At 32.1% G+C, this 25,369-nt stretch overlaps 4 protein-coding genes across 5 annotated transcripts; 3 read left to right on the top strand and 1 right to left on the bottom strand.

The window, feature by feature from the left end:
* The first annotated feature begins 1,557 nt into the window (after positions 1-1,557).
* LOC114379938 (PGR5-like protein 1A, chloroplastic) lies at positions 1,558-4,561 on the top strand. Its single transcript, XM_028338779.1, has 7 exons — positions 1,558-1,808; positions 1,945-2,007; positions 2,136-2,222; positions 3,101-3,338; positions 3,555-3,628; positions 3,781-3,879; positions 4,129-4,561. Exons 1-7 carry the CDS (start codon positions 1,560-1,562, stop codon positions 4,210-4,212), a joined length of 894 nt encoding a protein of 297 aa, XP_028194580.1. The 5' UTR covers positions 1,558-1,559; the 3' UTR covers positions 4,213-4,561.
* A 776-nt stretch (positions 4,562-5,337) lies between these two features.
* Positions 5,338-8,258, bottom strand: LOC114379939 (uncharacterized protein RAB5IF homolog). Its single transcript, XM_028338781.1, has 4 exons — positions 7,818-8,258; positions 7,329-7,432; positions 5,951-6,080; positions 5,338-5,858 (listed from the first exon to the last, which is right to left on the bottom strand). The coding sequence occupies exons 1-4, from the start codon at positions 7,926-7,928 to the stop codon at positions 5,820-5,822; spliced, it is 384 nt and encodes a 127-aa protein (XP_028194582.1). The 5' UTR covers positions 7,929-8,258; the 3' UTR covers positions 5,338-5,819.
* A 1,089-nt stretch (positions 8,259-9,347) lies between these two features.
* On the top strand, positions 9,348-14,466 carry LOC114380382 (oxysterol-binding protein-related protein 3C-like). The gene is made up of 10 exons (XM_028339402.1): positions 9,348-9,599; positions 9,863-9,944; positions 10,259-10,375; positions 10,467-10,539; positions 10,808-10,926; positions 11,178-11,299; positions 11,801-11,977; positions 12,416-12,560; positions 13,370-13,548; positions 13,983-14,466. The coding sequence occupies exons 1-10, from the start codon at positions 9,508-9,510 to the stop codon at positions 14,227-14,229; spliced, it is 1,353 nt and encodes a 450-aa protein (XP_028195203.1). The 5' UTR covers positions 9,348-9,507; the 3' UTR covers positions 14,230-14,466.
* A 4,765-nt stretch (positions 14,467-19,231) lies between these two features.
* LOC114379900 (telomere repeat-binding protein 2-like) lies at positions 19,232-24,554 on the top strand. Of its 2 annotated transcripts, none has more exons than XM_028338712.1 (10): positions 19,232-19,560; positions 20,445-20,642; positions 20,753-21,584; positions 21,698-21,907; positions 22,032-22,094; positions 22,192-22,271; positions 22,451-22,689; positions 22,875-23,186; positions 23,392-23,455; positions 24,072-24,554. In XM_028338712.1, the coding sequence occupies exons 3-10, from the start codon at positions 20,855-20,857 to the stop codon at positions 24,246-24,248; spliced, it is 1,875 nt and encodes a 624-aa protein (XP_028194513.1). In that variant the 5' UTR covers positions 19,232-19,560; positions 20,445-20,642; positions 20,753-20,854; the 3' UTR covers positions 24,249-24,554. The 2 variants fall into 2 exon arrangements, with proteins under 2 accessions (XP_028194513.1, XP_028194512.1); XM_028338711.1 differs by having other exon boundaries at positions 19,241-19,560; positions 22,863-23,186.
* The last annotated feature ends 815 nt before the right edge of the window (positions 24,555-25,369 follow it).

Genomic DNA, 25,369 nt, shown 5'->3' with positions numbered 1-25,369 from the left:
CTTCAGTTCAATTTTTTATTTATTTACGATTTCAAAATCGTAAGTTGCATTTTTTTTTATTTCTACGACTTTGGATTTGTAACATGTTTTTTTTTACGTTTAAAGTTTTTAATTTTATAATTTTTTATTTACTTGAATTTTCTTTTTTATTTTGTTTTCAAATTTTTTAATGTGTTTTTATTTAAAACATATTATATTTTTAAATATTTTTTTATTTAAAATATAATTTTACTTGTGTATATTTTTTATATGATTTTATTTAATATATTATATATTTTTTAAATGTTGTTTTATTTAATATATATTTAAAATTTATATAATTTTTAATAATGTTATTAAATATACAAAGTATTAGCCGTTTACATGCACAGTTATTATGATTATGTTAAATAAACAAAATATTAAACTATAAAAAATTATCTAAATTTTAAATATACTAAATATTTTAGATTTCACATTATTAAAAAATTACATAAAATTTTTAAACTAGAAAAATATTTAAAAATATATAACATATTAAATAAAATCATATAAAAAATATATATGAGATATTAAATAAAACTAATAACAAGTAAAATTAAAAATATTAAATAAAATTATTTACAATTTTTTTAAAAATTGAAAACAAAATAAAAAAAGAAAATACAAGTAAATAAAAAATATAAAATTAAAAACTTTAAACCAAAAAAACAACAACTTGTTACAACTTCAAAGTGATAAAAATAAAAAAAATAAAAAAAATAAAACTTACAACTTTAAAGTCGCAAGTTAAAAAAAAACATATACGACTTTGAAGTCATAAATAAAAAAAATAAATTAAAATCATAAAATTATTTATGATTTTAGTTAAAAAAATTATAAGTTATAACAAATGTTACGACTTTTAATTCAAGAATCATAATATGTGTTGAATAATTTAAAAAGGATCCTCATATGCAAAACGGAAAAAAATTACCCCCAAAAAGCCCGTTAGATTTTAACACTTTCTAGAGTTTAGTTTCTGGAAAAATAGAATGTTGAATATATATATATATGCGCGCGCGCACAAGAGGTGCATTTAGCAATTGCCATATTAGTGAGGTAGGATAGAGTCTGATGGGTGTCTTGGTAAAGCCCAAATCTGAAGTATTGGGATGGATACTGATCAATTGAATGCTGCCACCCATACCAAAATTGAGTGTATTTTAGTAATTTTATCAATTTTCCATAACTTACTCTTTTAGGATGAACTTAACTTAATGTCAGCATAACTATTTTTATATTAAAATTTTACATCTATGCTCTCATTTTTCATACTTATAAAAAATATTATTTAGCTATTAGAGTAGTTAAATAATTTAAATAATAATATCAAAATAACATGGTTTATTAGAGCTAAGATTTAATTCTTGGGAGAAAATCACCCACTCCAAAGTCCAAGCAAACCCTTTAAATTAAAGCAAAAGACAATGAAGCAATAATGGATTCCATTTTTGGTGAAGAGCCAAAGAAAAGAGATATTTAGGCAGCAAGTGGAAAGGGCAGTATTGTCCAATTGGGAAATAAATATAGATAGATTTATGTGGCGAGAATGTGTTTGGCTTGCGAATGAATTGTGGCGTCGTGGGCTGATGGCCGGCACGAGCCTCTCTCACGTGATCCAATCGACGGTCCTAGAATTGCCCAGAACCACCCGCCACGTCAGAATCTCCGCCAAGAGCCACCGCGTCTCCGCCACCTCTGACCAACGCCCCGCGGGACCCTACTGCATCTACGTTGGCCCCCTCGAAACCGCCAACAAAGAGAACCTCGAAGCCCTTTATTGCCAAGTAAACTAAACTAAACCATTTTACTCTCCGCAAATTTCGTTTTCTTATATTGAATTACACAAACTATGATAAATACTGTTATAGAAATATTCAAGCCCTTTAGTTCCATCTTAGTTAACATGCTATTTTGCAATAGGCACGGGATGCTTATTATAGTGGTCAACCTCTGATAGTTGATGACATGTTTGATAGAGTAGAGGTGAGGTACCTTTCTTCACTATGTAATTTAACATGTGATAGTATACTACTATATAGTTCTTATTAGCTTCTAATTTGGACTACTAATGTTGTTCCTTTAATTAAAATAAAATAAAATTATGGAAACAGTTAAGGCTAAGATGGTTTGGTTCAAAGTCAGTTGTAAAGTATCCTCGGTGCAGTATTAGGAGGCAATCCACATTTGCTGATGCTGAGGTAATTTCATTTTCTCTGTAATTCTATATTAACTTGTTCTTGTCTCACTTGCCTGTGTTGTGATCCCACCTTCATGTCAATTTACCTTTATCTTGCTTGCTCACTTCCTTTGATATCCTCAATTGTTTTTAGAATGCATTGCTAGACTATGTATTTCCACTTCTGGGTTCTTTCCCTCTGTTTGGTACAGTAGAAAGAAATTAAAGGGAACAGATAAGATTGAAAATTGAATTGAATAGAAAATAGAAGGAAACAAAAATTAAGACCTTGTTTATTTATTGTTTTAAAAAATAGATTCCTGTTTTCTAAAATTTGTTTGTCGCTTGATACATTTGAAGGTGTTTGTTCCCTGAGTACATTTCTGTTGTGTTTTCTAGAAGTCTATCTTCTGAGCACTTGAACAATAGTACTAGAAGAAAACATAAGAAGTGAATGATAAAACATCTTCCAGCTGTTTCTGTTTTTTGGTTTTCAAAACGCTTATCTTGGATGTAATTTTCAAAACTTAATTGATTTTGGATGAGAAACTAATTTCTGGGTAGTGTAGAATTATTTTAGAAAACAGTTTTTTAAATCAAAAAAAGTGAGAATGGAATAATAAAAAATGGTTTTTAAAAGTCAACATTTCTTTTTCTTTTGTTTTCAACCAAATAAAAGAAAATGCATTGCCATTTGTGTTTTCTTCCTCTCATTCAAACATATCATTATGTGGCTCAAAAATTTAGGTTTGTGCGCCATATGATGATGTATTTCTATTATGTTGAATGTCTGTAGTTACTACATGTTTATCTTGTAGAATGTTCAGGGCTCCCTGCCTTGTGCTCCATTTTTTTTGTTTTTTTTTCTCTAGAATATTGAGTGATGTGGTCGTAGGGCAGGAAGATCTGTCTATGGTTTTTGCATTAGCAAGCACATGGGCCATGTTCCTTGCATTTGGCAGTTTAGCCTGTGTTGGTCCCGTATCATACACTGTTGGCATGGCTTATCAAAATGCATTCGATTCAGGCTTATCACTTGGTAGCCAAACACCTGGACTAGGGTTTCTGGCCGTGGTGAACAGCCTTATTTTCGTTGGGCTGGGTTTTGTGATCGGCTACCCTGTTGCTTCAGCTTCAGGTAAAGACCTTTTTGCTGCTTTTCCCCTTTCATCATCTTATGCCTTAATCTTCAAATTTGTACTCCAAACCATATCTCAAATGCCCCCTTATTTTAGTCCAATTGGGAACTCCTTATAGGAAAATTTTCTTTCTGCAACCTCAGAAAAATATTCAATCATTGATGTCATTGTCACTACTTCCATATCTGTATTTTATTAACTGTCCATTTTCGCAGCTAAGGTGCTTCAAGGCCTTTGGAGGAATGACTTGGTGGCACTAAAAGGTGCATGTCCAAATTGTGGAGAAGAGGTCAGTCATTGTGATAAATGTCATATAAGAACTTTGTTTCTTTTCCATCCTGTTCCTCAACTTATATTTATATCTGTCCAGCTTTTGAGGCACAACACATACATATGGTTTAATTTTTCTATGCGCACTGAGTTGGATTCATATTCTTTTAGGTATTTGCATTTGTGAGAATGGACAGGAATATTGAGTCACCTCACAGAGCAGATTGTCATGTGTGTGAATGCATATTAGAATTTCGCACAAAAGTTGAGGTATCAATGTATAGACTTTATTTAGTATTATTATTTTTAACTTTTCCCAAAAGGCTGTTCAAAAAACTAAACTGTTAGTTATTTCTAATTTAATTAGAGACAATTGAGACAGCTATGCTATAATTTGCAATGCATGTTGATGACTGCATGGCAGAGAATATTTGTTTCTCTTCCATTTTTCATCCTCTGCACCCAAAACCAAAAGATGCTGCTGCAATTTGCATGACACATGGTTTTATTGTTTTTCAGCAATCAGTCTCAAGATTTGGTAGACAGTGGGTTTATGGGCGTATTTATCTTGTTTCATTAAGAGGCAGATCCCGACGTAAATAACAGCTGTGAATTTTCTTCCGATTTGTTTGTGTGTGTATATAGTAAGGATCAGAGTATCATCAAATTCCTTCCTTATTCTTATTTTTAGTCTGGAACAGTTTTGCCTGAAACCGATTTAAAATACTTATCATAAGGAAGAAGTTGACATGTTAATTAATGGACAACTGATTTCTTTTGTTTGATTGTGTGTCAGTGTTATGCAAGATTGAGTATTGAATTCTCATGTAAAGCAGAATCCCAATTATCATGTATACAAGATGAGCTCTGTATTTTTTTTATAATGTTTTTTGTATCTTGTAGAAACACTTGTGATCAAATATGAAATGTCAGAAACAGAGTTATATTCCCACTTTGCTTTTTTTTGTTATTGTTGTGTGCATGGTGTACTACTGCCATGAATGCCGGTGCCATTACCATGTTTGGAACGCTGAACTCCAATTTCCTTCCACTAAATATGATGCCCCATTTATTTATTGTTTAGATTATTTCAATCTCTAAAAATTCTGCTAATTCGAATTTCGGTCTATATATTGTTTTTTTGTTTTGGATTTAGCTTATACCTTTATTTCCTACGTATTGCAAATTTCATTTTTCTTTCTAAATAAAAAAACTTGGAATTTTTTTTTATTGCAACATGTCATTTGAGGGGCAATAGAGAACAAGGGTCATCCAACTCCCAAGTTATCTTAAGGAACACAAAAGTAACCTTAGTAAAATACCATTACGAAAGTTGAACTGTAAATTTTCGTTGATGCTAATTTTATTTAATCATAGTTTTCGATTGGATGAACATCTTTTTTTGTTAATGATGGTGATACTAAATTTATTAGTAGAGCCAGCTCAATAGCTCGTGATAACTTTATGCTAAAAAGAGGATATTTAAACCCCAATAGATATAGCAAATGCTTGCTCTTGTACACTAAAAACTTAAATCGTTTCGATATTTTGCTTGTTCTTTTATAGAAATGTTGGAATTTTTATATGACGTGCATGTTTCATTTTTCGCGACAAATACCCGTATCTAAATCTGCAAACTAGAATATTCTTTTACTTAGTTTCGTATCAAAGAGAAAGGACAACGTTATTAAAATAAGTTTATTATCTAGTAAACAACCATAATCCAGATTGTGAAAATCTTCGGGTTTCTTTTACCATAATCAAGCATAAATACACAACACTGGATCCTTAAACAATTAGTTGATAGCAACTGCAACCAAAACCCCCCGCAATAAAAATATATATCCCCTAACAGCTACACTAAGACTCCAACAAAATGCGGGAACCCATTCGGGAATTCTATGTTCATGACATAAACATCAAGGCTAAATGGTGCTTCGGAATTTGCCTGCAAGCAACTTTATTTCATGGTTCAACAAACAGAATTTCAATTGTCGTCAGTTCTGCAATCCACACAATTTGCTGTAGAACGAGGTGTCATTAGAAATATTTGACTAAAAGAGCCATTACCATGGAATGCAGAAGGTAGTGTTCATGCATGCATTGCAAAATCAGAACATTTTACATAGAAGTAAAGCAGATGATTGCGATCAGGGCAAATGTAATCAAGTAAATCTTTCAACTGTGTTTAAGCTTCAATGCCCAGCCAATCAGAAGTGTGCTAAACTGTAAACTAGAATCCAGGAAAGCTGCACAGATATTAAAAGTGAAGTCAGATTGTAGAACAGTAAAAGCCTCATTTTCTACAGTAGACAAAGCAATGACCAACATGTCATATTACCAGGAAAAGAGTTATAGAAGCAAATAGCCCCTCTTGAAGGAGGGCTCCATGACCGCCAAACTCTTCCTCATCAACCTTTAACATTACTGCATAGTAACTATATATGATCCCAGTGGATAACGCTAAAAAGCTGCAAAACAGGAAAACATTTACCAAATAAACATCAAATTTATTAAACGGTGGTATCACGATTCATTCTTAATGGCACAAAAGTAGAATGATAGATTTAAATCCAGCCTGAGAGAGAGAAAAAAAATAAACTATGAACTGAGGATTTCAATTTGGACAAAAAAGATAATTTTCTATGATGTTACAGAAGCAACATGACATTGACAATTCAAGTCCTAGAAAATTTATACCTAGTAGTGTTTTAATAATTCATCAATTCTTCTGTTTATAAAAATCATGATTGTTTTTTGGTGTAAAAGGGAATGAAACCCAAAGAGAGGACAGTATATTAAAAACCTCTAGGAAAAGAGGTTGAAGCTACATCAGCTAAGACTTGAAAAGCAATAACAGAATGAGTGAAATAAAAAATTCTACTGTTCTAAATGCTCAAACCATGTTTGGCCAACGCATCAGAGACCTGATTGGCTTCACGGTAAATATAAACATGATTGTACAAAGTAAAACTGATTTCTGCAACAAAAGGTCACTTGATTACTGTAGCCTGATTACTAGATGTTTTTCTAAAGGTCAATACAAACAAACCTTCATAAATAGTACCACGTTGAAATGGTAAAAATGAAAATCAAGAAACAAGGACAACTTCAAAAGATTGCTATTGGCGAGGCCATCTTCTCTATTTCAAGAGTTAATGTTGCTTAGGCACAACAAAATTAATGCATACAGGTAATCTCCTTAGTTTTGTAACCAGAACAGCATCCTCATATGTATAACATCCACCACTTTTGCTTAATTTATGCCAAATATCAATCACTTTTAAAGTTTAATCCCTCTACATTTCTTTTCCACCCATAAACCCCTCTCATAGATCTGCATGGTCATTTTCCATTCTTTCCTTTCCCATAATCAAAATTAATCATTGATAGAAGAACAAACACTTACTCCTCCACTAAGTACTTCCTTGTCTCATAAATGTCGTGATCAAAAGTTAATACTAGGCCACGTGACCAAAGACTACCAAAAATATCTCAATTCCAGCACAGGACATTCAGACAAGATGTTTCTAGATCTATGCATTGCACTGTTGCACCATTTGGTAGACAGTCAAAATCAACGAACAAGACCATTATCATCATTTGTGAAATTGCAATATCACAAGATCAATGAACGCAGTCAATATACAGATAGAAATTTAATGACACATACAACTTTAGATAAACATACTATTCCAGAAAGAAAAAAAAACACTTACAGGATAAACCATATGCCTCCAACCAAAGGTATGGAACCCCAAAGGAATCCACACGCAAGGCCAAGCACTTGTCTAATCCAATGCAATACGTCTCCCAATTGATCCTGCTTGGAGGTAACACACAGACAAGGAGAAACAAGGGGTGTTAGCATATGATTAGATCAATTAAGTAACTACTGCATAGAACAACAAAACATGACAAAATAAGAACGTCTAATAACCAAATATCAATCATGATTGCACTATGTAAGTTGATTCTTAATCTTAATCATGCACTATAAAAGAAATTGGGAACATATTATATCAGTAACACAATTATTTTATTTTACTTCTACCCTTTTGCTTACCCAAGTTTCAGTTAGGCAAATAATGCAAATTCAGAATGTCCAAAATTAATGATTTCGTATTAACTGAAATTTCAGCAAACATCTCAGGGGCCATAATGGTAATAAGGATGGATCTACAAAAGATGAAACTGAAAGAACAAACCTTGTCCCAGGAAGCTTCGGGATCAAACAATTTGGCGAATTTTGAAGGCGTGAGGTGACCGTTCTGGTGCGGTTGTTGATGGTTGAGTTTAACGGATTTACCTTCTTTCATAGTGGGAAACGAAGCAACAAATAAATATTAAAAAAAACAACGAGTGATGGGGAGTGAACTACTTCACACAAAGTTTGGGTTTTTGAATCGTTATTGGTGGATGGCTGATGATTAGGGTAAGAATTGTTGAGAAACGGCGACACTGGAGGGTAGAAAAAGGAAATTAGGGTTTTGGATTAAAAGTGAAAAGGGAATCTGAATTAAAATTAAAAATTGCAGGTCTTGGTGGTTCGATCTGGCATCTGATCTACAGTGTCTCTCTGTATTTTTCTCAATCTCAACAACCACAGATGAGGTCACTTGCTGCTTCCTTGCAAGCTTGTACTTTGTTTTATCATTCATCATAAATCTTAATAAATTTAGTTTTTGATTTAGGTTTAAATTTAAATATATCCAATTCAGCAGTTTTTTTTGTTTAATCAATAATCAAACATGGCAGGAGAATATAAAATATGGAAATTCTATAAGCTGGTTTCTTTTTTTTATTATTAAAAAAATATATGTTTAAAAACTATATTCTTTATTCACTTTAGGTAAAAAGTTATCATAAAATTTTTTAGCTAAATAGTTTTCATTTATTTTAATTTTAGAAAAAAATTATTATTTTTAATTTACTGAAATATATAAAGCTTAAATTTATCTATATGTAAAATGAGAGTACCTAAAGTTACTTTTTTATATATATTTCAATCGATTAAAAAAGTAAATTAATTTTTCTAAATTTAAAATAAATAATTATTAAAATTTTAATATTTTATAATTTGTTTACATATATTTATGTATTTTAGTAAAATTTTAATTTATAATTATAAATTTTTTAATTTTATACATAAATAAAATTAAAGATGGGACATTAAACGTGATAATTATAGCATTAATGATAAAATTAAAAATTTAAGATAATTATTTATATTCACTTGGGATATTAGACAAATTCCTTTTTCATTGATAAAAAAATAATTTTATGTTTCATTCAATTACAATTAATCTTTGAATGATTTTTAAGATAAATATTATAAAAAATCAATAAATTTATCATAAATAAATTATTATTAAATGAATATGTAAAATTATTTTATAATATAATTACATAATCATTAAACTCAAGTCATTGAAATCAAGCTCTACTTCTAATCATAGAAATAATTGCTAAAAATACTTAAAGGCAATGTTATAGGATATCTAAGTTTATCTTATAATTTTCTATAAATATTTTTTTACTGTTTAAAATTTAGTAAAAAGAAAAATACACATTGATTCTGACTAATCTTCAGTAAAAAAAAAACATTTATAAATTGTAATTTTAATTATAAATTATCGTTACACAAAATAATATCATTAGAACACAAGTAATAATGCGTGATTAAACTAATCTTATTTTATAATTTAAATCTAAAGATACCATATTAATCCAAATCTAGTAGTATTTGTTTTCCATTTTACACAACAAACGCTCTTCTCTCTTCAATCGTTTGAGTTTGAATTTGATTTGGACGAGGTTGGAGGTTTGCAATTTCCTTCGGTTGTGAATCTGATTGTCTTCTGAATTAGGGTTTAAGCTTTACACGCAGTCGCAGAGATGGGTAGCCCCTCGAAGAAGAATGAAAGTAAGGGGTTTTTCGCCGCCATGTCTTCCATGTTCACCAGCGCTGTGAACCGATCAGTCAACGGGTACTTCATTTTCACAATCCCTTTCTTAATTCGCCTCAAATAATCAATTCTATGTGCCCAATTGTTTCAACTTTCAACTGTCATTTCATGATTGCATTCCTAGTGTGAAAATGTTCCCCTTTTTATCATGTAATTGCAATGCTTACACCTATTACATTCGTCAATTCTAGCAGCTTCCGAAATGCTTGTCAGTTTCCTTACTAAGATTTGCAATGATTTGGAGAGGAATTTAAGCTAATTATATGTTTCTGTTTTGTTTCTAGGCTTAGTGTAGAAGTCATAAATCCAGAGGGAGGTAAAGAAGATGCAGAGGAGGAAGCTCAGAGAGGAAGATGGAAACAGGAGGTGTTGTTTATTTAATTTTGTTTAATTTTTGTAAATTTTTTTAATTTCAGGCATTTTCTAGTATTGCTTTATTTCTAACTCCCTGTTTGCACATTTAAAATGCTCTTGGAACTTATCACCCCCTCAAGTTAAATTGTTTGTGTTGCTTTTCAGTTTTATTGACTGTTAATAATAAGGATGCTGGCATATTTTTGGTTTTATTTTATTTGATTTCCTTTTTCTCTTCCTTGGCATATGCCTCATTCATACATGCTCATATTCTGATTCTGAATATTATTATCTCTTTTTTCTCCCTTTGGCTCTTGTATATAAAGGAAAGAGATGGTTACTGGAAGATGATGCAGAAGTATATTGGCTCGGATGTAACATCAATGGTGACATTACCTGTTATTATATTTGAACCAATGACTATGATTCAGAAAATTGCTGAGGTCGGCTTACTCTTAGTTTTGCCATTGTTGATGATACCTTAGTCTGTAGTGTCAATTGATTGAATTTGAAAATTGAAATTGCTTGAAATAGTTGATGGAGTACTCCTACTTGTTAGATCAAGCAGATGAATCAGAGGATCCATACATGCGGTTAGTTTATGCAAGTGAGTAATTTTTTCCTTTTTTATTTTCTCTTTTAACTCTTATTTCCCAATCACATTGAAAAGTCGTCCTGGGGATATAGTTTTAGATAGGAATGAATGGCAAACCAGAAGCATTCTGACTAGTTTTGATGAAGGATTTTTTGCTGATCTCAAATATCTTCATCTGAGGCTTGTTGTTGGAGTTCTTGTTCTTCAATCTTCCTGTTGCATTGAATAAACTATAGGCATGTGTATTTATTCACTGTTGTACTTTATGTAATCATCACAGCATCATGGGCTATATCGGTGTACTTTGCATACCAACGAACCTGGAAGCCTTTTAATCCTATCCTTGGAGAGACTTATGAAATGGTTAACCATGGTGGAATTACATTTCTTGCTGAACAGGTATCTTTTCAGTATGTGATTCTCATGGAAACTCTCTGGTGCAGGATTTTCTACACTACTTTCTCTCCTTCTCTGCATGTCTTTGAAATATTGTGTTCTTTCTTTTGCATACTAGAATTTGGAAGAAATATTAATTTCTTCTCCTTCTTTCTTATTTTGTTAGGTGACTTGGGACTTAGCTCACAACAAAGTATATGGGTTTTGTTACTTTTCTCTCTGTGTATATATAAATAAAATATTTTAAATTTCAGGTGAGTCATCATCCCCCAATGAGTGCTGCGCATGCCGAGAATGAGCATTTTACATATGATGTGACTTCAAAGTTGAAAACTAAGTTTTTGGGAAACTCTGTTGATGTTTACCCTGTTGGAAGGTGACAAATATATTACATTTGTTTAGTAGATTTCCTCTGTTATATCATTTTATTCTTCTTGTTACCGATGTTTGTATTCTTCCAAGTTCCAACTCTGATTGCTGCATTCACCTATGGTACTCTTTCTGAAAGAGTTTTCATGTCATCTCTATTATCTTAAGAGATTAAAAGTATTTTCAAGCAGGGTAGAGACATTTTTGGTGACATTTGATGAATGTGTGGCATATTTGTTCTCTTAGCATGTGGGTTTGGGCCTAACTAACCCAACATTCTAAGATATTCCAAGCTATTTATAATGCTTTCTTAGTCCCTATAGTTTGCCAATGTAGGTTCCATGAAGAATCTTGATAAACTGTGGTATTAGATTCAATCTTATGGTGGTGCATTATATGGTTATGCAACAAAATAATTCTTGCTTAAATTTTAATCCTAGTTGTTCTGATCTGAGTTATCCTGTTTTGTTTTTATTTGCTATTTAAAAAAGGACTTGTATGTTTGCAGAACACGTGTGACCCTTAAGAGAGATGGTGTTGTCTTAGATTTGGTGCCACCTCCTACAAAGGTTAACAACCTCATATTTGGCCGAACTTGGATTGATTCACCTGGGGAAATGATAATGACAAATTTGACAACTGGAGACAAAGCTGTACTATATTTTCAACCATGTGGATGGTTTGGGTCTGTATCATTTCTGTTTCTACTTTTCTAAAAAGGAAATTATTACCTTTTTGACTAGTTTGTATCAGTTCTATAATTCTATTTCTATATTGGATTTAGATTTCAACATTTGAGCAATTCTGTTAGTCTATTACAGGTTTGACTTCAATGTATAATGAAATTGAAATGATTTTCTGGGTAATATGTGAATAAAAATGTTCTATGTTTCACCTGACTTTGATTTGATTAACCACTATTTGCTTTCCAATTTGTGCCAGTTAAAAGTGAGTTATTGAAAATAATTGAGTGGACCTGAATTTTGTTTCCGCCTTCTTTTAGGATTTCTATATTTTACTTCATCTTTCTCCCCTTTCTCCATCCTGTTTTTTAGATATCTAACTATTGTCAATATATCTATAACCTTTAATTTGGATCTATTTATTTCCTGATCTGTTGTAGTGCTGGTCGATATGAAGTGGATGGATATATTTATAATTCTTCAGAGGAGCCTAAAATATTAATGACAGGGAAGTGGAATGAGTCAATGAGTTATCAACCCTGTGATTCAGAAGGAGAGCCTCTTCCAAACACAGAATTGAAAGAGGTGATTTTTTAATAAAAAATCTTCAGAATGAACTTGAGAATTATTTGCGATTAAAATTGATGGTAACTTTGCTTCATAGGCATCTTGCTATTTTCTTGGTCTTATTGTTTGATGACAAATCACATCTTTGAAACTTTAGTTTTTAACGCAGCCGAGTGACATTATGTGATGATCCATGTAGTCGAACTGACCTAGTGGGATAAGGCTTTGTTGTTGTACTGTTTGAAGATAACATCATTGCCCATCTTTCATGCTTGGTGGGTTCGAGTTGAGGGACCCAGCAACTCTACATCCCCCCCCAGCCCCTCAAAAGAAGAAAAGTTTTCTGTTTTCTTCCCTCTTCCTACCAAGCATGTCATTGGACTCGCAAGTTTTTCAAAAATTTCTTTTAGTTTAATTTTTTTCTAATTTCTAGTATAGCAAATAATGTTTTCTAATTAATCTATGGTTGTTCCCTTTTCCTTTTTAAAAATCCTGAGTTTTTGCTGGTGATTTTGAATTTATCTTTAAAATGCTAATAGTTTGAACAAACTTCATGATGTGATGCAAGAAGACACTGATATATTCAAGTATCTTTTGTCGGTTTCTTACACATATCTGTTGACAAGATGCATAATCCCTTACAATCCAATTTTTTAGTGTTGTTTGTGAATTCTTTGATTAGAAGTGATAACCATTGCAATTAATAATCTGCCATGTTGCTTGGGATAATAAAGTAATTTTTCTCTTATACTTTGCTGATATATTGGTGAGGTCACTAATACCTTAAAGTTCCTTATCATTGTCATTTCCTCTGATTTATTATGCAGGTTTGGCATGTTGCTGATGTTCCCCAGAATGACAAATTTCAGTATACACATTTTGCTCATAAAATAAACAGCTTTGACACTGCCCCTAGAAAGTTGTTGGCATCAGATTCTCGACTACGCCCAGATAGATATGCACTCGAGATGGGCGATCTGTCAAAATCTGGGACAGAAAAGAGCAGGTTACTCACCCTTTCTTTTGTTCCTCCTATCCCCTTGTGCCCAAAAATTTAGCAGAGCATTTTAGAAGCACTAACACGAATGTCAAATTGAGTAACGTACAGTTCAACATGATCTATATCATCTTCTGTAATTATTCATGATATCCATTTAAATAATTTTGCTGGGGTGGATGGAAATTCCTTTTGGGTAGGTGGGGGTTTGGTGTTGAACAACCATTCTGTTGCCTTCTGTATTGATATCTCTCACTCTCATGCTCAAGGGAGTGGCAGTGACTAGAAATTAGAACCACGTTGTATACTCTTGAGAATTTGTTAGGCTTCTCTGCCACTGTGAACCCCTCTCAAATAGAAATGGGCTTGAGTTTCACCAATAATCAGAGAGATGCTGTGAGGTTGTTTCCCAGGGTATTTATCTTTGGTTTGTTTTCTTTCAGTTTGGAGGAAAGGCAGCGTGCTGAAAAGAGAAGCCGAGAGGAGAAAGGGCATAGCTTCACACCAAGATGGTTTGATTTAACTGAAGAAGTGACATCAACTCCTTGGGGTGATTTGGAAATCTATCAATATAATGGTAAATACAGTGAACATCGAGCTGCTGCAGATAACTCAGGAAGCATTGATGATGTTGATGCTAAATCAATTGAATTCAATCCATGGCAGTATGGTAATTTGGCCACGGAATGAACTAGTTTCAATTTTCTTTTGGTTTTTGGATGCTACAGTTAGTTCATGTAACTTTTTTTTATTGATACATAGAATAAATCTTTTTTTTTTCTTTTTGTGGTTTTGTTGGCTTGTGTACGTTGTAATATCTGCAGTTCTCTTTCTTTTCTGACTACGTTAGTATTTTGATTCCATCACACAGAATGTTCTTTTGTTTTGAATGGATGGTGAACGTAAGAGTTACGTTGAACTTGTATATATCCGTTGCTGTCTTGCGAAATTTTTTTGGGCAGTGTTAAACATGCAAAATATTGAAGGGTTCTCTCAATAATTTGCCTGGTGCAAAACAGTTGAGCTACTGTATAAACAAGAATTCATGGACAGCTGAATGATACCACCTAGGGAGAGAAAGAGACACAAATAGATATGATAGGTGAACAGAGATATAAAGAAAAATAATATGTGCTGATGAAGTATTTGACATACATGAGTGATTATGTATTGCCGCTCTATAAACTATATTCCTCTCGTCCAACCCTCCAAAGAAAGGGTAAGATGCGCAATTCTAAAAGTTAAAATAGGCATACGAGTATAGAACAAGAAAGGTCTGGTTTGGTGACAAGCCTGTAAGTCATATCCCAATAAAAAGAACAGGTTTCATACATGTGAAGCCAGTGAGAAGCCTTGTACCCAACCCTCAGTTAAAAGCAAGAGTCTGAGACCAATACGTATATCACCTGAGTGTCTTGCGGGACTCTTAGTCCAATGAGTAATCTACTTTTAGCCACTTTTAATTGGTTTGAGAGAAAGATTGTTTAATCAACAACAGATTGTTTTGTTGAGAGTGTGTTTAGTTATCCTTTAAAAAATTACACGTTTGCAGGAACAAATGGGAAATAACTTTTTTTTTACGTTAGTAATTTAAAGGTTTAGTCTAGGCTTTATTGTAGTAGAAAATTAAATATACATGCAGTCACATCTCAAATATAAATTATAAACCAATACCACCTCCCCTCCGTCCTTAGTTTTCACTTTTCTTTCCGTGTTAATTTAAATTTGTCTAAATGTTGCTTTCGATTTATTATGTTTTAGTGTTATTTTATTTTGATACATTAATTTTTAAAATTTTTATTTTATTTTTTTATCTTTTTAAAAGTTTTATTTTTGATCCATGCTAAATTTAAAGTTTTTCATTGTTGTTGAAATTCAACATGTTATATCTATGTTAGTGATGAGTCGCTGTGTGACTATGAAATAATACAATAGTGTTGTTTAGGGGATGAATGATACATATATTTGAATATTAGTGAGATACTAATATTTGTTAATGAAAATCAAAAGAAATATATAAAATGAAATTTTTAAAAAAGTAAAAGATAATGAATTTTTTTAAAACATAAATGATGAAAATCAAAATTTTTAAAATATAAAGGATCAAAATGAAAAGTTTCAAAAAGATAAAATTTAAATGAAACTTTTGAAAACATAAAAAATTAAAATAAAACTCTTAAAACTTAATATACAAAAATAAAATAACACTAAAACATGGACCAAAAATAATATTTATTCTTTAAATTGCAGCAAACAATGCATAACCCACTCTGCGCATTTAAAAGAATCCAATCTGATAGCTATAAATAAATAAAGCAGTATCCTGTTTTCAGGTTAGATTCAGATCAAGAGTGCAAGTGCCCTTTCCTGTTTTTAGGTTTGAGAAATTATAATTTTAAATTAATTTTGTGTTTTTTTACAAACTAGAGAGAAATAGGAAAACAATAAAGACAAATATGTGATAAGACGAATGTGAGAAAGAGATTAAATAATGAATTATAAAACATGTTGTACAAGTATTGTAACTCTTTAATGTCAGCATTTTCTTTTCTGGTTATATAAGGTAAAGAATCCACCTCCCACTTCTTAATTACCTTTATCAGTCATTGAGTGCAACTAACATCAATTTAAAATACTACGATGGATCATAACCCTTGATTGGTTTGACTAATTAAATGCAATATTTTTCAACCCTACACTAAGAGCATCTTTTAAGATCATAAATTAGTTAATCACATGAATTTGTAACAATGTGTTTGTTCAATTGGTCCCCACCTTTTTTCCTTTCCTATTACCATTACCTTGTCTGATTTGAATGGTAGGTTGTACTAGTACATAACATGACCCCCAAAGGGTGCACTCCCCTGAACCTCAAGGCACTTGTATTAGTTGTATACTACTATTCCTAATCACTCCATCCTCAACTTTTCTTCTTTCTCCCTTTTACATTGGATGTATGTGACTGAGATCTGAATGTGACTTCTACGTCAAGGAAATTATATTCAAGTTACGTGACCTTCATCTCCCTCCAACTCCACAATTGATGCTTAGCTTCCATTTCCAAACTCCTTCGCATCATATTATTATGTAGATTTTTTTTTCTATTTTTCTTTTTCTTTTATTTAACCCACCTGATTTTACTCCAGCTTAATGTCAGTTCATAGGTCACAGTTACACTTTTGATTGACCTAGGTTGGTGTATTTAGTTTTTGTGACTTATTAAATTAACAAACTTTATATCGAACTTCCAGTATACCTGTGGCTTGTTTTCTCTTGGGGATGAATTATTTGGATCCAAAATTCACTTCGTATCTAATGATTCCACCATGGTATATTCTTTATTTTATTTTTAATTTTTGAATATTTTTTTATCTAACCGTGAACATCACATTTAAATAAGACAAAAGAAATGCAAAGTTATTCCAGCTTTCTTGGGGAAGGAATATGGATTCCTTTGCCTTCAAATTAATACGAAGTGGCCTAACACGCTATCTCTTTCGTGGGCCAGCTTGTATTTCCTCCTAATCACGTGCCACAGCCCTTTTCCAACCAAATTGAATTGGTAAAGGACAAATTCTTTTCAGTTTCTTTTCCCTGTTATTTTTTTTTTTGTAACACACAATTTTTAAGTCAAGATAATGTTTGTAATAATTTTATGTATTTAGAATTGGTAGAAAAATATTTTCAATAAAGTATAATATTTTTTCCCTGTTTTTTTTTTTGTGCCACAGCCCTTTGGTCTGGCTTTATATCTGTTTGTGGTTTGTGATCATGAACCGACTCTTGTTATGTAGCTGATCAAACTATCTCTCACTTGTACGCGAAAAAAACTTAGCTGACTATATATATATATATCACATCCTTTTAATGACTAGACCATCCCATCTTTTATACATAAAAAAACTCCTGTGGGTCTGTCTTTAAATATAAGTAAGTAAAATTTGTTTCTAGATTTAAATTTTAGTTAGTAAAGATCATAATTCATAACTTAAAATAAGTTATACATAGCCTTACTTATTTTAAAATGTCTTATAAAAAATAGTTCTGATACTATTTCATTGAATAAATGTGTAAAATGATATGCAAGGAGTATATACAAGTAAAAAGTGTATATATATAAATGTAGTTTATACAAGCAAATACTACATATTTTTATTAAGTTGAATAAATACTTCATATGTACGTATACTTTTTTCATTAAAAACCATTTGTTATATTTTCGTAATATTTTTTTATTTAGATTCTGTGTAATTAAATTTAGTAGTTTCACAAATATTTTTTTAAAAAAAATGTTTACAATAGTACGTACAACATTTTTATTTTTGAAAAATTTGACACTTAAAACGAAAGTGAGTAGTAATGTACTAATATATTATGAATTTTTAAACTATGGTTAAACTCAAAGAGATACATTACCAAAGAACGTGGTTGAACCACTGTCACAACGCCACGTGTAACGATGAACCCAAGTCTTCTCTTGTGACTGACACATGTCCACATGTGGCAGCTATATTCAATTTTTGTGACTATAGTTTAGATATATAAATGGAGGATTACACTGTAATGACGTATTGACGGAGATTCCACAAACGCCGTTATCTTTTACAATTCCTCTTATTGGTCTTTAAGTTTTGTAAACGCCAAATTGACAGTGACACGTGATAATGAGTGGCGATTAGAAATTAAAGTAACAAGGGCACCTCTACGATCTTTAGCATCACCTCACCACATGTATATGCTATGGGCTTTCCTTTGAATTGGATTGCATAATTTGCATTGCATGTTATCACTGTCTTTCATCTACAATCATCACATAGATTCCTATCTATTAAATTAATTTTTTTTTATGTAGGTTAAGAAATCATATGATGATTATTAAATTAGTAATACCATGAAAAACTGATTCTGAATTTTATAATTAATTTTAAATAATTTTTACATGTTTAGTTTTACATTTGAAAATAATTTAGAATTAATTTTAAATCTTAAATTAATTTTAGATTGAAATAACTTTAAGAATAACTTTTACGATCTAAAATTTTATAATAAATTTTATTTTTAACTCGATTTGATACATTTGAACATAAATTTCATTACTTTAAAAATCAATTCTATTTTAAAATCAATTTTTTCACAACACCCATTCAAATACACACTAAGTCTCTCCTTCATTTATAATTAGGGTTCTATTATGTTTCTCAATACTAAATTCATTCGCTCTATTTAGTAGGAATTATATACTCCATTTACTTTTTGTCACTTGAAAATGTTTACTCTTCAATTAATATTACTGACAGATGTAGCAGCCTCTAAAAAAAACTGACAGATGTAGAAAAAAAGAAACTGTAAAAATTTACTGGTTCTAGAAATACATTATGAATTATGAGTAATAATGAATATAATACAAATATTATCTTTATTTTTTTTGGTGCATACAAACATTATCCTTAACTCATAAAACCTTGTGATAATACATTACTAAGCATCACGCATTCACGCTTCCCCACCCACCCACTGAGAGGCTAGAGGCTTTGGCACGACGTCATGATGCCACCTAAAATACCCCCATATTATTATTATAGAAATCAAATTCAAAACACTGGCTATGGAACGGAAAATAAAATGAAAATAAATAAGCGCGAATTTTGCAGTTACCAACTAAGTACTTACCCACGTTTTTCACTTTTAACCTGCTATATCCGGTGAACTTAAGTGTAATAACCGGCAGGTCCGGTGGGCGAGGGGTGGTCATATAATGCGTTGGGGTTTAAGCAAAGGATGGGTTATGGGTAGTTTCTCAGAGGGTTTTGGAGATTCAAGGCTTAATTTGTTTTCCTTTTCTCTTCAATTCATTTTCCCAAGAGAAAAATGCAAACCGAATTGTAGAGGAAAATGAGAGAAATTGTTTCTGTCATGGAAAACTAGTGTTTTTTTTTTCTGATGTTAGTTCACTTCGGATTCTCCGACAATTCGCCGATCTAACTTCGCCCGGTTAAAACTGCGACCTGTGAACAGAAGGAGGTGAGTTTTTTTTAATCTCAACAACACATGCAAAGTTTTTGTTTTTATTTTTTCTCTGACTGTGATTTTGATTGCTACCGGATAAAAAATATTGGAGATTGTGTCGTACGGTTATTTTGCGACTTCAGAATTAGGATTTGAATTTGGATTTTGTCGGGTAATTTTGCTTTTGGTTATTTTCTGAGATCGGTCTTCTTCCGTCTGTTGTTTAACACTTATAGACCCCTTCTATGATTTACCTTTGAATTTTGTTTACTTTTCTTATGAACGTGTCTGAAATCTCGCTTATGAGGTTTTCTTTTTCTTTTTTTGCGTACTGTGTCTTAATATGTGCTGAATTGTTGTTTCGTAAAGTTTCCTATCTGAATCTGAATCTGTTTTCCTTGTGTAATCCTGTGTTTTGAACGTGATTTTCTCGTCGCCTTTGTCATCAACATGTCTGGATCCGATGGAAGTTACTCAACTGGCTTCCTCTGAATTAAGGGGCTTAAGGATATGGTTAATTTTAACTCTCAAAGATTGCGTTGCAAGTAAATGGTGTTCAACCGAATCTGGTTCTGATACTGCAAAAATGCAGTCGCTTTCTTTATAAATATTGATATCTGCAAAAATGATTAAAATCATAGGGATGGAAACATGCCCTTTATTTTTTTTTAATGACTACGGTCTTTAAGTTTTTTTTTTTTATAACGTTGTTTGTACACTTGGTGAACCCAATTGTTGTAAGGGAAGGGTGGGATTGTGCAATTTTTAGTCTTTCTCTAAGATGTCTACTTTGTCATTTTAAACGAAATTCAGTAATGTAAATTGTAAAATACTTAATATTTTTGTTAATGGTACGCTGTAATGCATCTGAGCTATTACTGATGGTTGTTTACTGTCAGGCTTTCAAATTGTGGCTGGTGAGGTCAAGCAACAAGAGTGCTCATTTATCTGATCATGGGTCTTGGATTACTGGTTTTTTGTGCTTGATCCATCTATTTTGGCATGGTTCCTAAGATATGGTCTTGCAGAAGAGGTTAGAGTACGGGTTTAATGGCTATCAGACTCCAGCCATGCTGTGAGCTTCCCGATCAACTAGGGTAAATATCAATATGTTCTGCTTCTCATGTGGGGCTGCTTATTACTATCAATTTGCTTAGAGATTTCATGAAAACAATTTGTATAATTATTTTGTTAAAATGTTTCCTAGAGGAGGGCTAAATTTCAAAGAGCAGAAGACAAACAAAAGTGTGCATTTGAATTATTGGCCACCGTAGCTGGTAAACTATTGCAAGAGAGAGAGAATCCAACCATGTCTAGTGATACATCATCAGAAAAGGATCAGTCTGGATTTGTCAAAGAGTGCCAAGATGCAAATAAACCATCCAAATCTGTGATTTCTGATGAAGGAAGTTGTGACAAAAGTGGTTTCTCTCGTCTTTCTTCACAAACAAACAACAAAAATTGTGGTTTGAAAGAATTCCCACATCTTGCAATTGATGGTGATGCAGGGACTGCTTCTATAGTAACAAGTTCTACTTGCTTAGAAGGGTTCATTGCAGAGAAATTGGTGGATGGAAATAGCCATTTCAAAGTGGAAAACGTTACTAGCACAGTTAATTTAGATTCTTCTGATTATCCAAAGCATAGTAATTTCAAGTTACACGGTGATACAAGTAAAGGAAAGGATGAGTTGCATAAGTTTGAGAAGGTGCCAATTGGTAGTGGGATTGACATGTGTAGTTTTGAGGACCCTTTGGATGATAATCCTCCTGCGTTGATCAGTTTAGGTGGCAATGCCAAATTGTCTGGGTATAATGATAGGATTCCCTGTAGCTTGTTGTCCAAAAGTCGTGACAATGTACCAGTAGTTAGTAGAGATGATGATGAAAACTCTTATGGGTGTACTCACCCTATTAATACTAAAACCAAGTCCTTTAGGCTAAAGACTGGTATAGGTGATAATAGAATAAGTAAAAGACTGGCTTCTAACTTTCAGAAAGTTGCTGAAAAAACAAAGGATCATACACATTCTAACAATGGTGAGTCCATTCTTATGATATGAGATTACTGGCTCTCTCTTAGTCTTATTTCTTTTACCCTCATGCTTAGCTTGCTCACTGATATTTTTCAATTGGAAACATGGTAATTTTAGATGGAGATTGGAAGCGAACTTACTGCAGCAAGAGGAACTGCAATAAACACCAAAGTTCTCAGATGAATATTCCTTTCAAAAAGAGGAAGCTTTTTAATTATCGCTCTGTTTCAAATTCTAATGAATTGATCAGGAGTGGTGGTATTTATTATTCACCTGAGAATTGTATGAATCAGGACGGTTGTGGTTCACCACCTGGGATGCACAAAGGTATCCTTCCATATGGCTTCCTTCTTATACAGGTTCCTTTGTTTCAGTTTAATTTTTGTTTAACCTCCGTACTTATGGATCTCTGGGATCTTTTTCTTAAATAAATTCCAAATCTTTCATGCAGACCCTGGAATGCCATCTTTGGAAGCATGTCAACATCAGACGTTACGAAGTAGAGGTTCTCATGGTATGAGAAGATTGAGGGAGCAATTCTTTATGTATTCTCTGATTTGATCAATATCTTCAAAGGGGTTCTCACATGCAAATGTCTTTCTTTTAACCAGTGAATCTTAGGATCAAGTCATTTAGAGTGCCAGAGCTTTTTATAGAGGTTCCAGAAACTGCAACAATTGGGTCCTTGAAGGTATAATAGTTTTATATTTTTCCATCCACATACCATCCTACCATTTTTAGATTTTCACAAGGAATGCCATTTGTGTAATTTATAAGCTGCATTTACATTTTAATAATCCATTGCATTTGCATGTATCTTCCATCACAAGTTCAGTTGAGCTGTATTTTTTACAACATTTTGGTCTGCAGAGGACAGTGATGGATGCAGTGACTGCTGTGCTTGGAGGTGAATTGCACATTGGTGTTTTTCTCCAGGGAAAAAAAGTTAAGGATGACAGTAAAACTCTACTTCAAACCGGAATTTCTCATCAAAACGAGCTGGATGCTTTGGGTTTCACCCTGGAGCCTAATTCTTCACAAAGCCTACCGATTGTATGTGCTGCACATTCTCCCGGTCCTAAAGCTGACATAACTCAGCCTGTAATAAGGTAATGAAGCTATATGGTAGGAACTGGGGTTGTCATTTAGTGTGCCTGTTTGTACTTGAACACACTTAATCATTCCTGTTTCTAGCATCATTGGCATATTTTTGTATAAATTATTTCATATTTATATCGAATAAAATATTCTTTAGCTTTTGTATCTAAAAATCATTATTCAGGTATCCTTCCAGTCCAGCTGTAATTCATCAGAGGATTCAAGGCAATTCTGACATGTTACCTGAGCATCAAGTAACCAGTTTAGGTAGCCATTTTGAAAACGACCATGATTCAGCACCTTCTCCTGTTAATGCATCTGTTGAGAAAGGTATGAAAGATTCCAAAGAACTGGTTACTGTTCCTGAAATGGATGAGGAACTAGCTATGGTACCTGTACACCAGAAGTCAAAGCGATCTGAGATTGTCCAACGCCGAATACGCAGGCCTTTTTCTGTAGATGAAGTAGAAGCACTGGTTCAAGCAGTCGAAAAACTAGGAACTGGAAGGTAAGATTTACATTAGACTTGGTTTGACTTGACAATTATATTTAGTGGGTTGTGTGTGTACTCCGTCTTGTTGCTAGTATTGTGGGTGTATATAATTGTCTATCTCATGTATTTTCAATAAGTGCTGCACTTCAGTGCTGGGAGAAATTTCCTCTAACATTCCCTTTTGTATTGTGTTTCTATTTTCTTTAAAAAATACAATCAGGTGGCGAGATGTTAAGGTTTGTGCTTTTGATAATGCAAAGCATCGGACATATGTGGATTTGAAGGTAAAAACGTTTATGACCCTTGTGCAAGGCAACTGCATTATGTTTTACTTTATATGTTATGCTTAAATGACTCTTCAAATATGGTAACCAGATAGAACTTGCTTGCCTAGTGTGCTCTTTGGATCTTTCCGGTTAGCATGCATAATTTTTTACGAAAATGAAAATATAATTTTATGGATAAAAGCTTAAGGTTTTAAATAATATTTTGGTCCCTATAATTTTTTACCCATTCAGATTTTGGTCCCTAATCAATCCCCATATTGATCTTTATTTTCGATGAAGTTACTAGTCCTCTATAGTTTCCATTTATTAGGGAGCAAGACCCACAAAAATGAAAATATAGCTACTGATATTCAACAAAGTGAATCATAGAAATCATAACCCAAATGAGTACAAACTATACTGTCCAAAACCCTATTCAAACCAAAACTTAGTTATCCTGCTGTTTCTGCTTTTCTGTGAAATCTACTGCAAGTCTGCAAGATAGTGATAGAATCTAAAAAGAGGAGGAAGACCACTTTGATGATCATAATTTTGGTCTTCTTAGTCCTTACCTAACTCACATGGCAGACAAATGTTTTACATGTGATGTGATTTAAATTTTGGGGTTGTGCAGGATAAATGGAAAACACTGGTGCACACGGCAAGAATATCCCCTCAACAAAGGAGGGGTGAACCTGTTCCCCAAGAACTTTTGGACAGGGTTCTAGTGGCCCACGCTTATTGGTCCCATCAGCAGACTAAGCCGCAGCACAAGCACCATCCAGAAACTGAAACTGTCTTCTCCTTTTAATAATAAGGGCCAGGGTCAGGGGTTGTCAGCAGCAAGTAGCCATGTGGATGAGGAGGGTGCTTTGGTTTCTGACTTGTTATTAGTGTCATTTTCTTTTTCTGCTTTCAATAAATATTTATGAAGTCTCTCTGTTTATCAACCATGTAAAAAAGTGACGACAAGGAAAAAGAAGCCAAGCCTAGAGGCTGCTTGTAAATGATTTGATGTAATAAAGTGCTCGCTAACACAATTCTTTTGCTTGTAAATAATTGAAATTGTTCTGTATAAAATTGTTATGTTTTTATTGCTTGATAGTTGAAATCCACATTTACAATTCACCTATTAAGTTGGAAAGCAACAGAAGTTTATCTGCAAATTCCATTATGATTCATGAATTGTGTTTTATCCTGAGCCGTTATGGTATTCTTGGGGTATTGATTAAAGAATTAAAAAGATTATTGAAAATATAATTGTAATTAAATGAAAGATATTTTACGAATGATATGATCACATAAGAGTAAAATTAGTCGAATTTGGTTATATTTGAATTTAAGCTAAAAAATATTTTTTTTGGCTTATGTGTCAATCAAGTCAGGTCTCATATTTTAGTAAGGATTAACTTGATCGCTGTATATTTTTATTTGAGTTTCATATATTAGGTAAGATAGTCACATTAAAATTTTTACATCAATAGACTTTATTAATCAATATTATGTTTGTTTTAATTTATACTTGTTTTCCTATTTTTTAAGTGTTTATTATAATAAAAAAATAAAAATTAAATTACATTTTGAATAAATAATTATTTTTATCTTTAAATGAATAAATTTGTCGTACTTTTTTCACTTTCAATGATTAAAATTTAAATTTTTATCTTTTGAGGATGAATTTTTCTTTAGAGAAACAAAAATGATTATTTATCCTTAAAAAAATATGTTTCATAATCACTCATTATATTATAATAGGAAAGAAAAAAGAGAATATATATATATATATATATATATATATATATTATAATATTTATGATGTGATAGAAAGAAAGATGATGATAAGATATTTAAAATAAATAGATGTGTTTATCTGTTTTTAAATAAATTAATTTAAATAAACATTTATTTTTATTTTTATAATATGTTTCTCTA

The sequence above is a fragment of the Glycine soja genome, chromosome 12 (assembly GCF_004193775.1).
Source record: "Glycine soja cultivar W05 chromosome 12, ASM419377v2, whole genome shotgun sequence".
NCBI lineage: Eukaryota > Viridiplantae > Streptophyta > Magnoliopsida > Fabales > Fabaceae > Glycine > Glycine soja.
Note: the sequence above shows the minus strand (reverse complement) of the source record. Positions and strands in the feature narration are given on the sequence as shown.

Coding starts and splice junctions, on each gene's coding strand:
- LOC114379938 (XM_028338779.1), top strand. CDS start 1,560: ATGTGGCGAGAATGTGTTTGGCTTGCGAATGAATTGTGGCGTCGTGGG. Junction 1,809..1,944: donor TCGAAGCCCTTTATTGCCAA/GTAAACTAAACT, acceptor ATTTTGCAATAG/GCACGGGATGCTTATTATAG. Junction 2,223..3,100: donor CCACATTTGCTGATGCTGAG/GTAATTTCATTT, acceptor GTCGTAGGGCAG/GAAGATCTGTCTATGGTTTT.
- LOC114379939 (XM_028338781.1), bottom strand. CDS start 7,928: ATGAAAGAAGGTAAATCCGTTAAACTCAACCATCAACAACCGCACCAG. Junction 7,433..7,817: donor CCGAAGCTTCCTGGGACAAG/GTTTGTTCTTTC, acceptor ACCTCCAAGCAG/GATCAATTGGGAGACGTATT. Junction 5,859..5,950: donor CTTCTATAACTCTTTTCCTG/GTAATATGACAT, acceptor ATATCTGTGCAG/CTTTCCTGGATTCTAGTTTA.
- LOC114379900 (XM_028338711.1), top strand. CDS start 20,855: ATGTCTAGTGATACATCATCAGAAAAGGATCAGTCTGGATTTGTCAAA. Junction 22,690..22,862: donor ATAACTCAGCCTGTAATAAG/GTAATGAAGCTA, acceptor ATCATTATTCAG/GTATCCTTCCAGTCCAGCTG. Junction 23,187..23,391: donor GAAAAACTAGGAACTGGAAG/GTAAGATTTACA, acceptor AAATACAATCAG/GTGGCGAGATGTTAAGGTTT.
- LOC114380382 (XM_028339402.1), top strand. CDS start 9,508: ATGGGTAGCCCCTCGAAGAAGAATGAAAGTAAGGGGTTTTTCGCCGCC. Junction 10,376..10,466: donor TGATTCAGAAAATTGCTGAG/GTCGGCTTACTC, acceptor TGCTTGAAATAG/TTGATGGAGTACTCCTACTT. Junction 10,927..11,177: donor TTACATTTCTTGCTGAACAG/GTATCTTTTCAG, acceptor TTTAAATTTCAG/GTGAGTCATCATCCCCCAAT.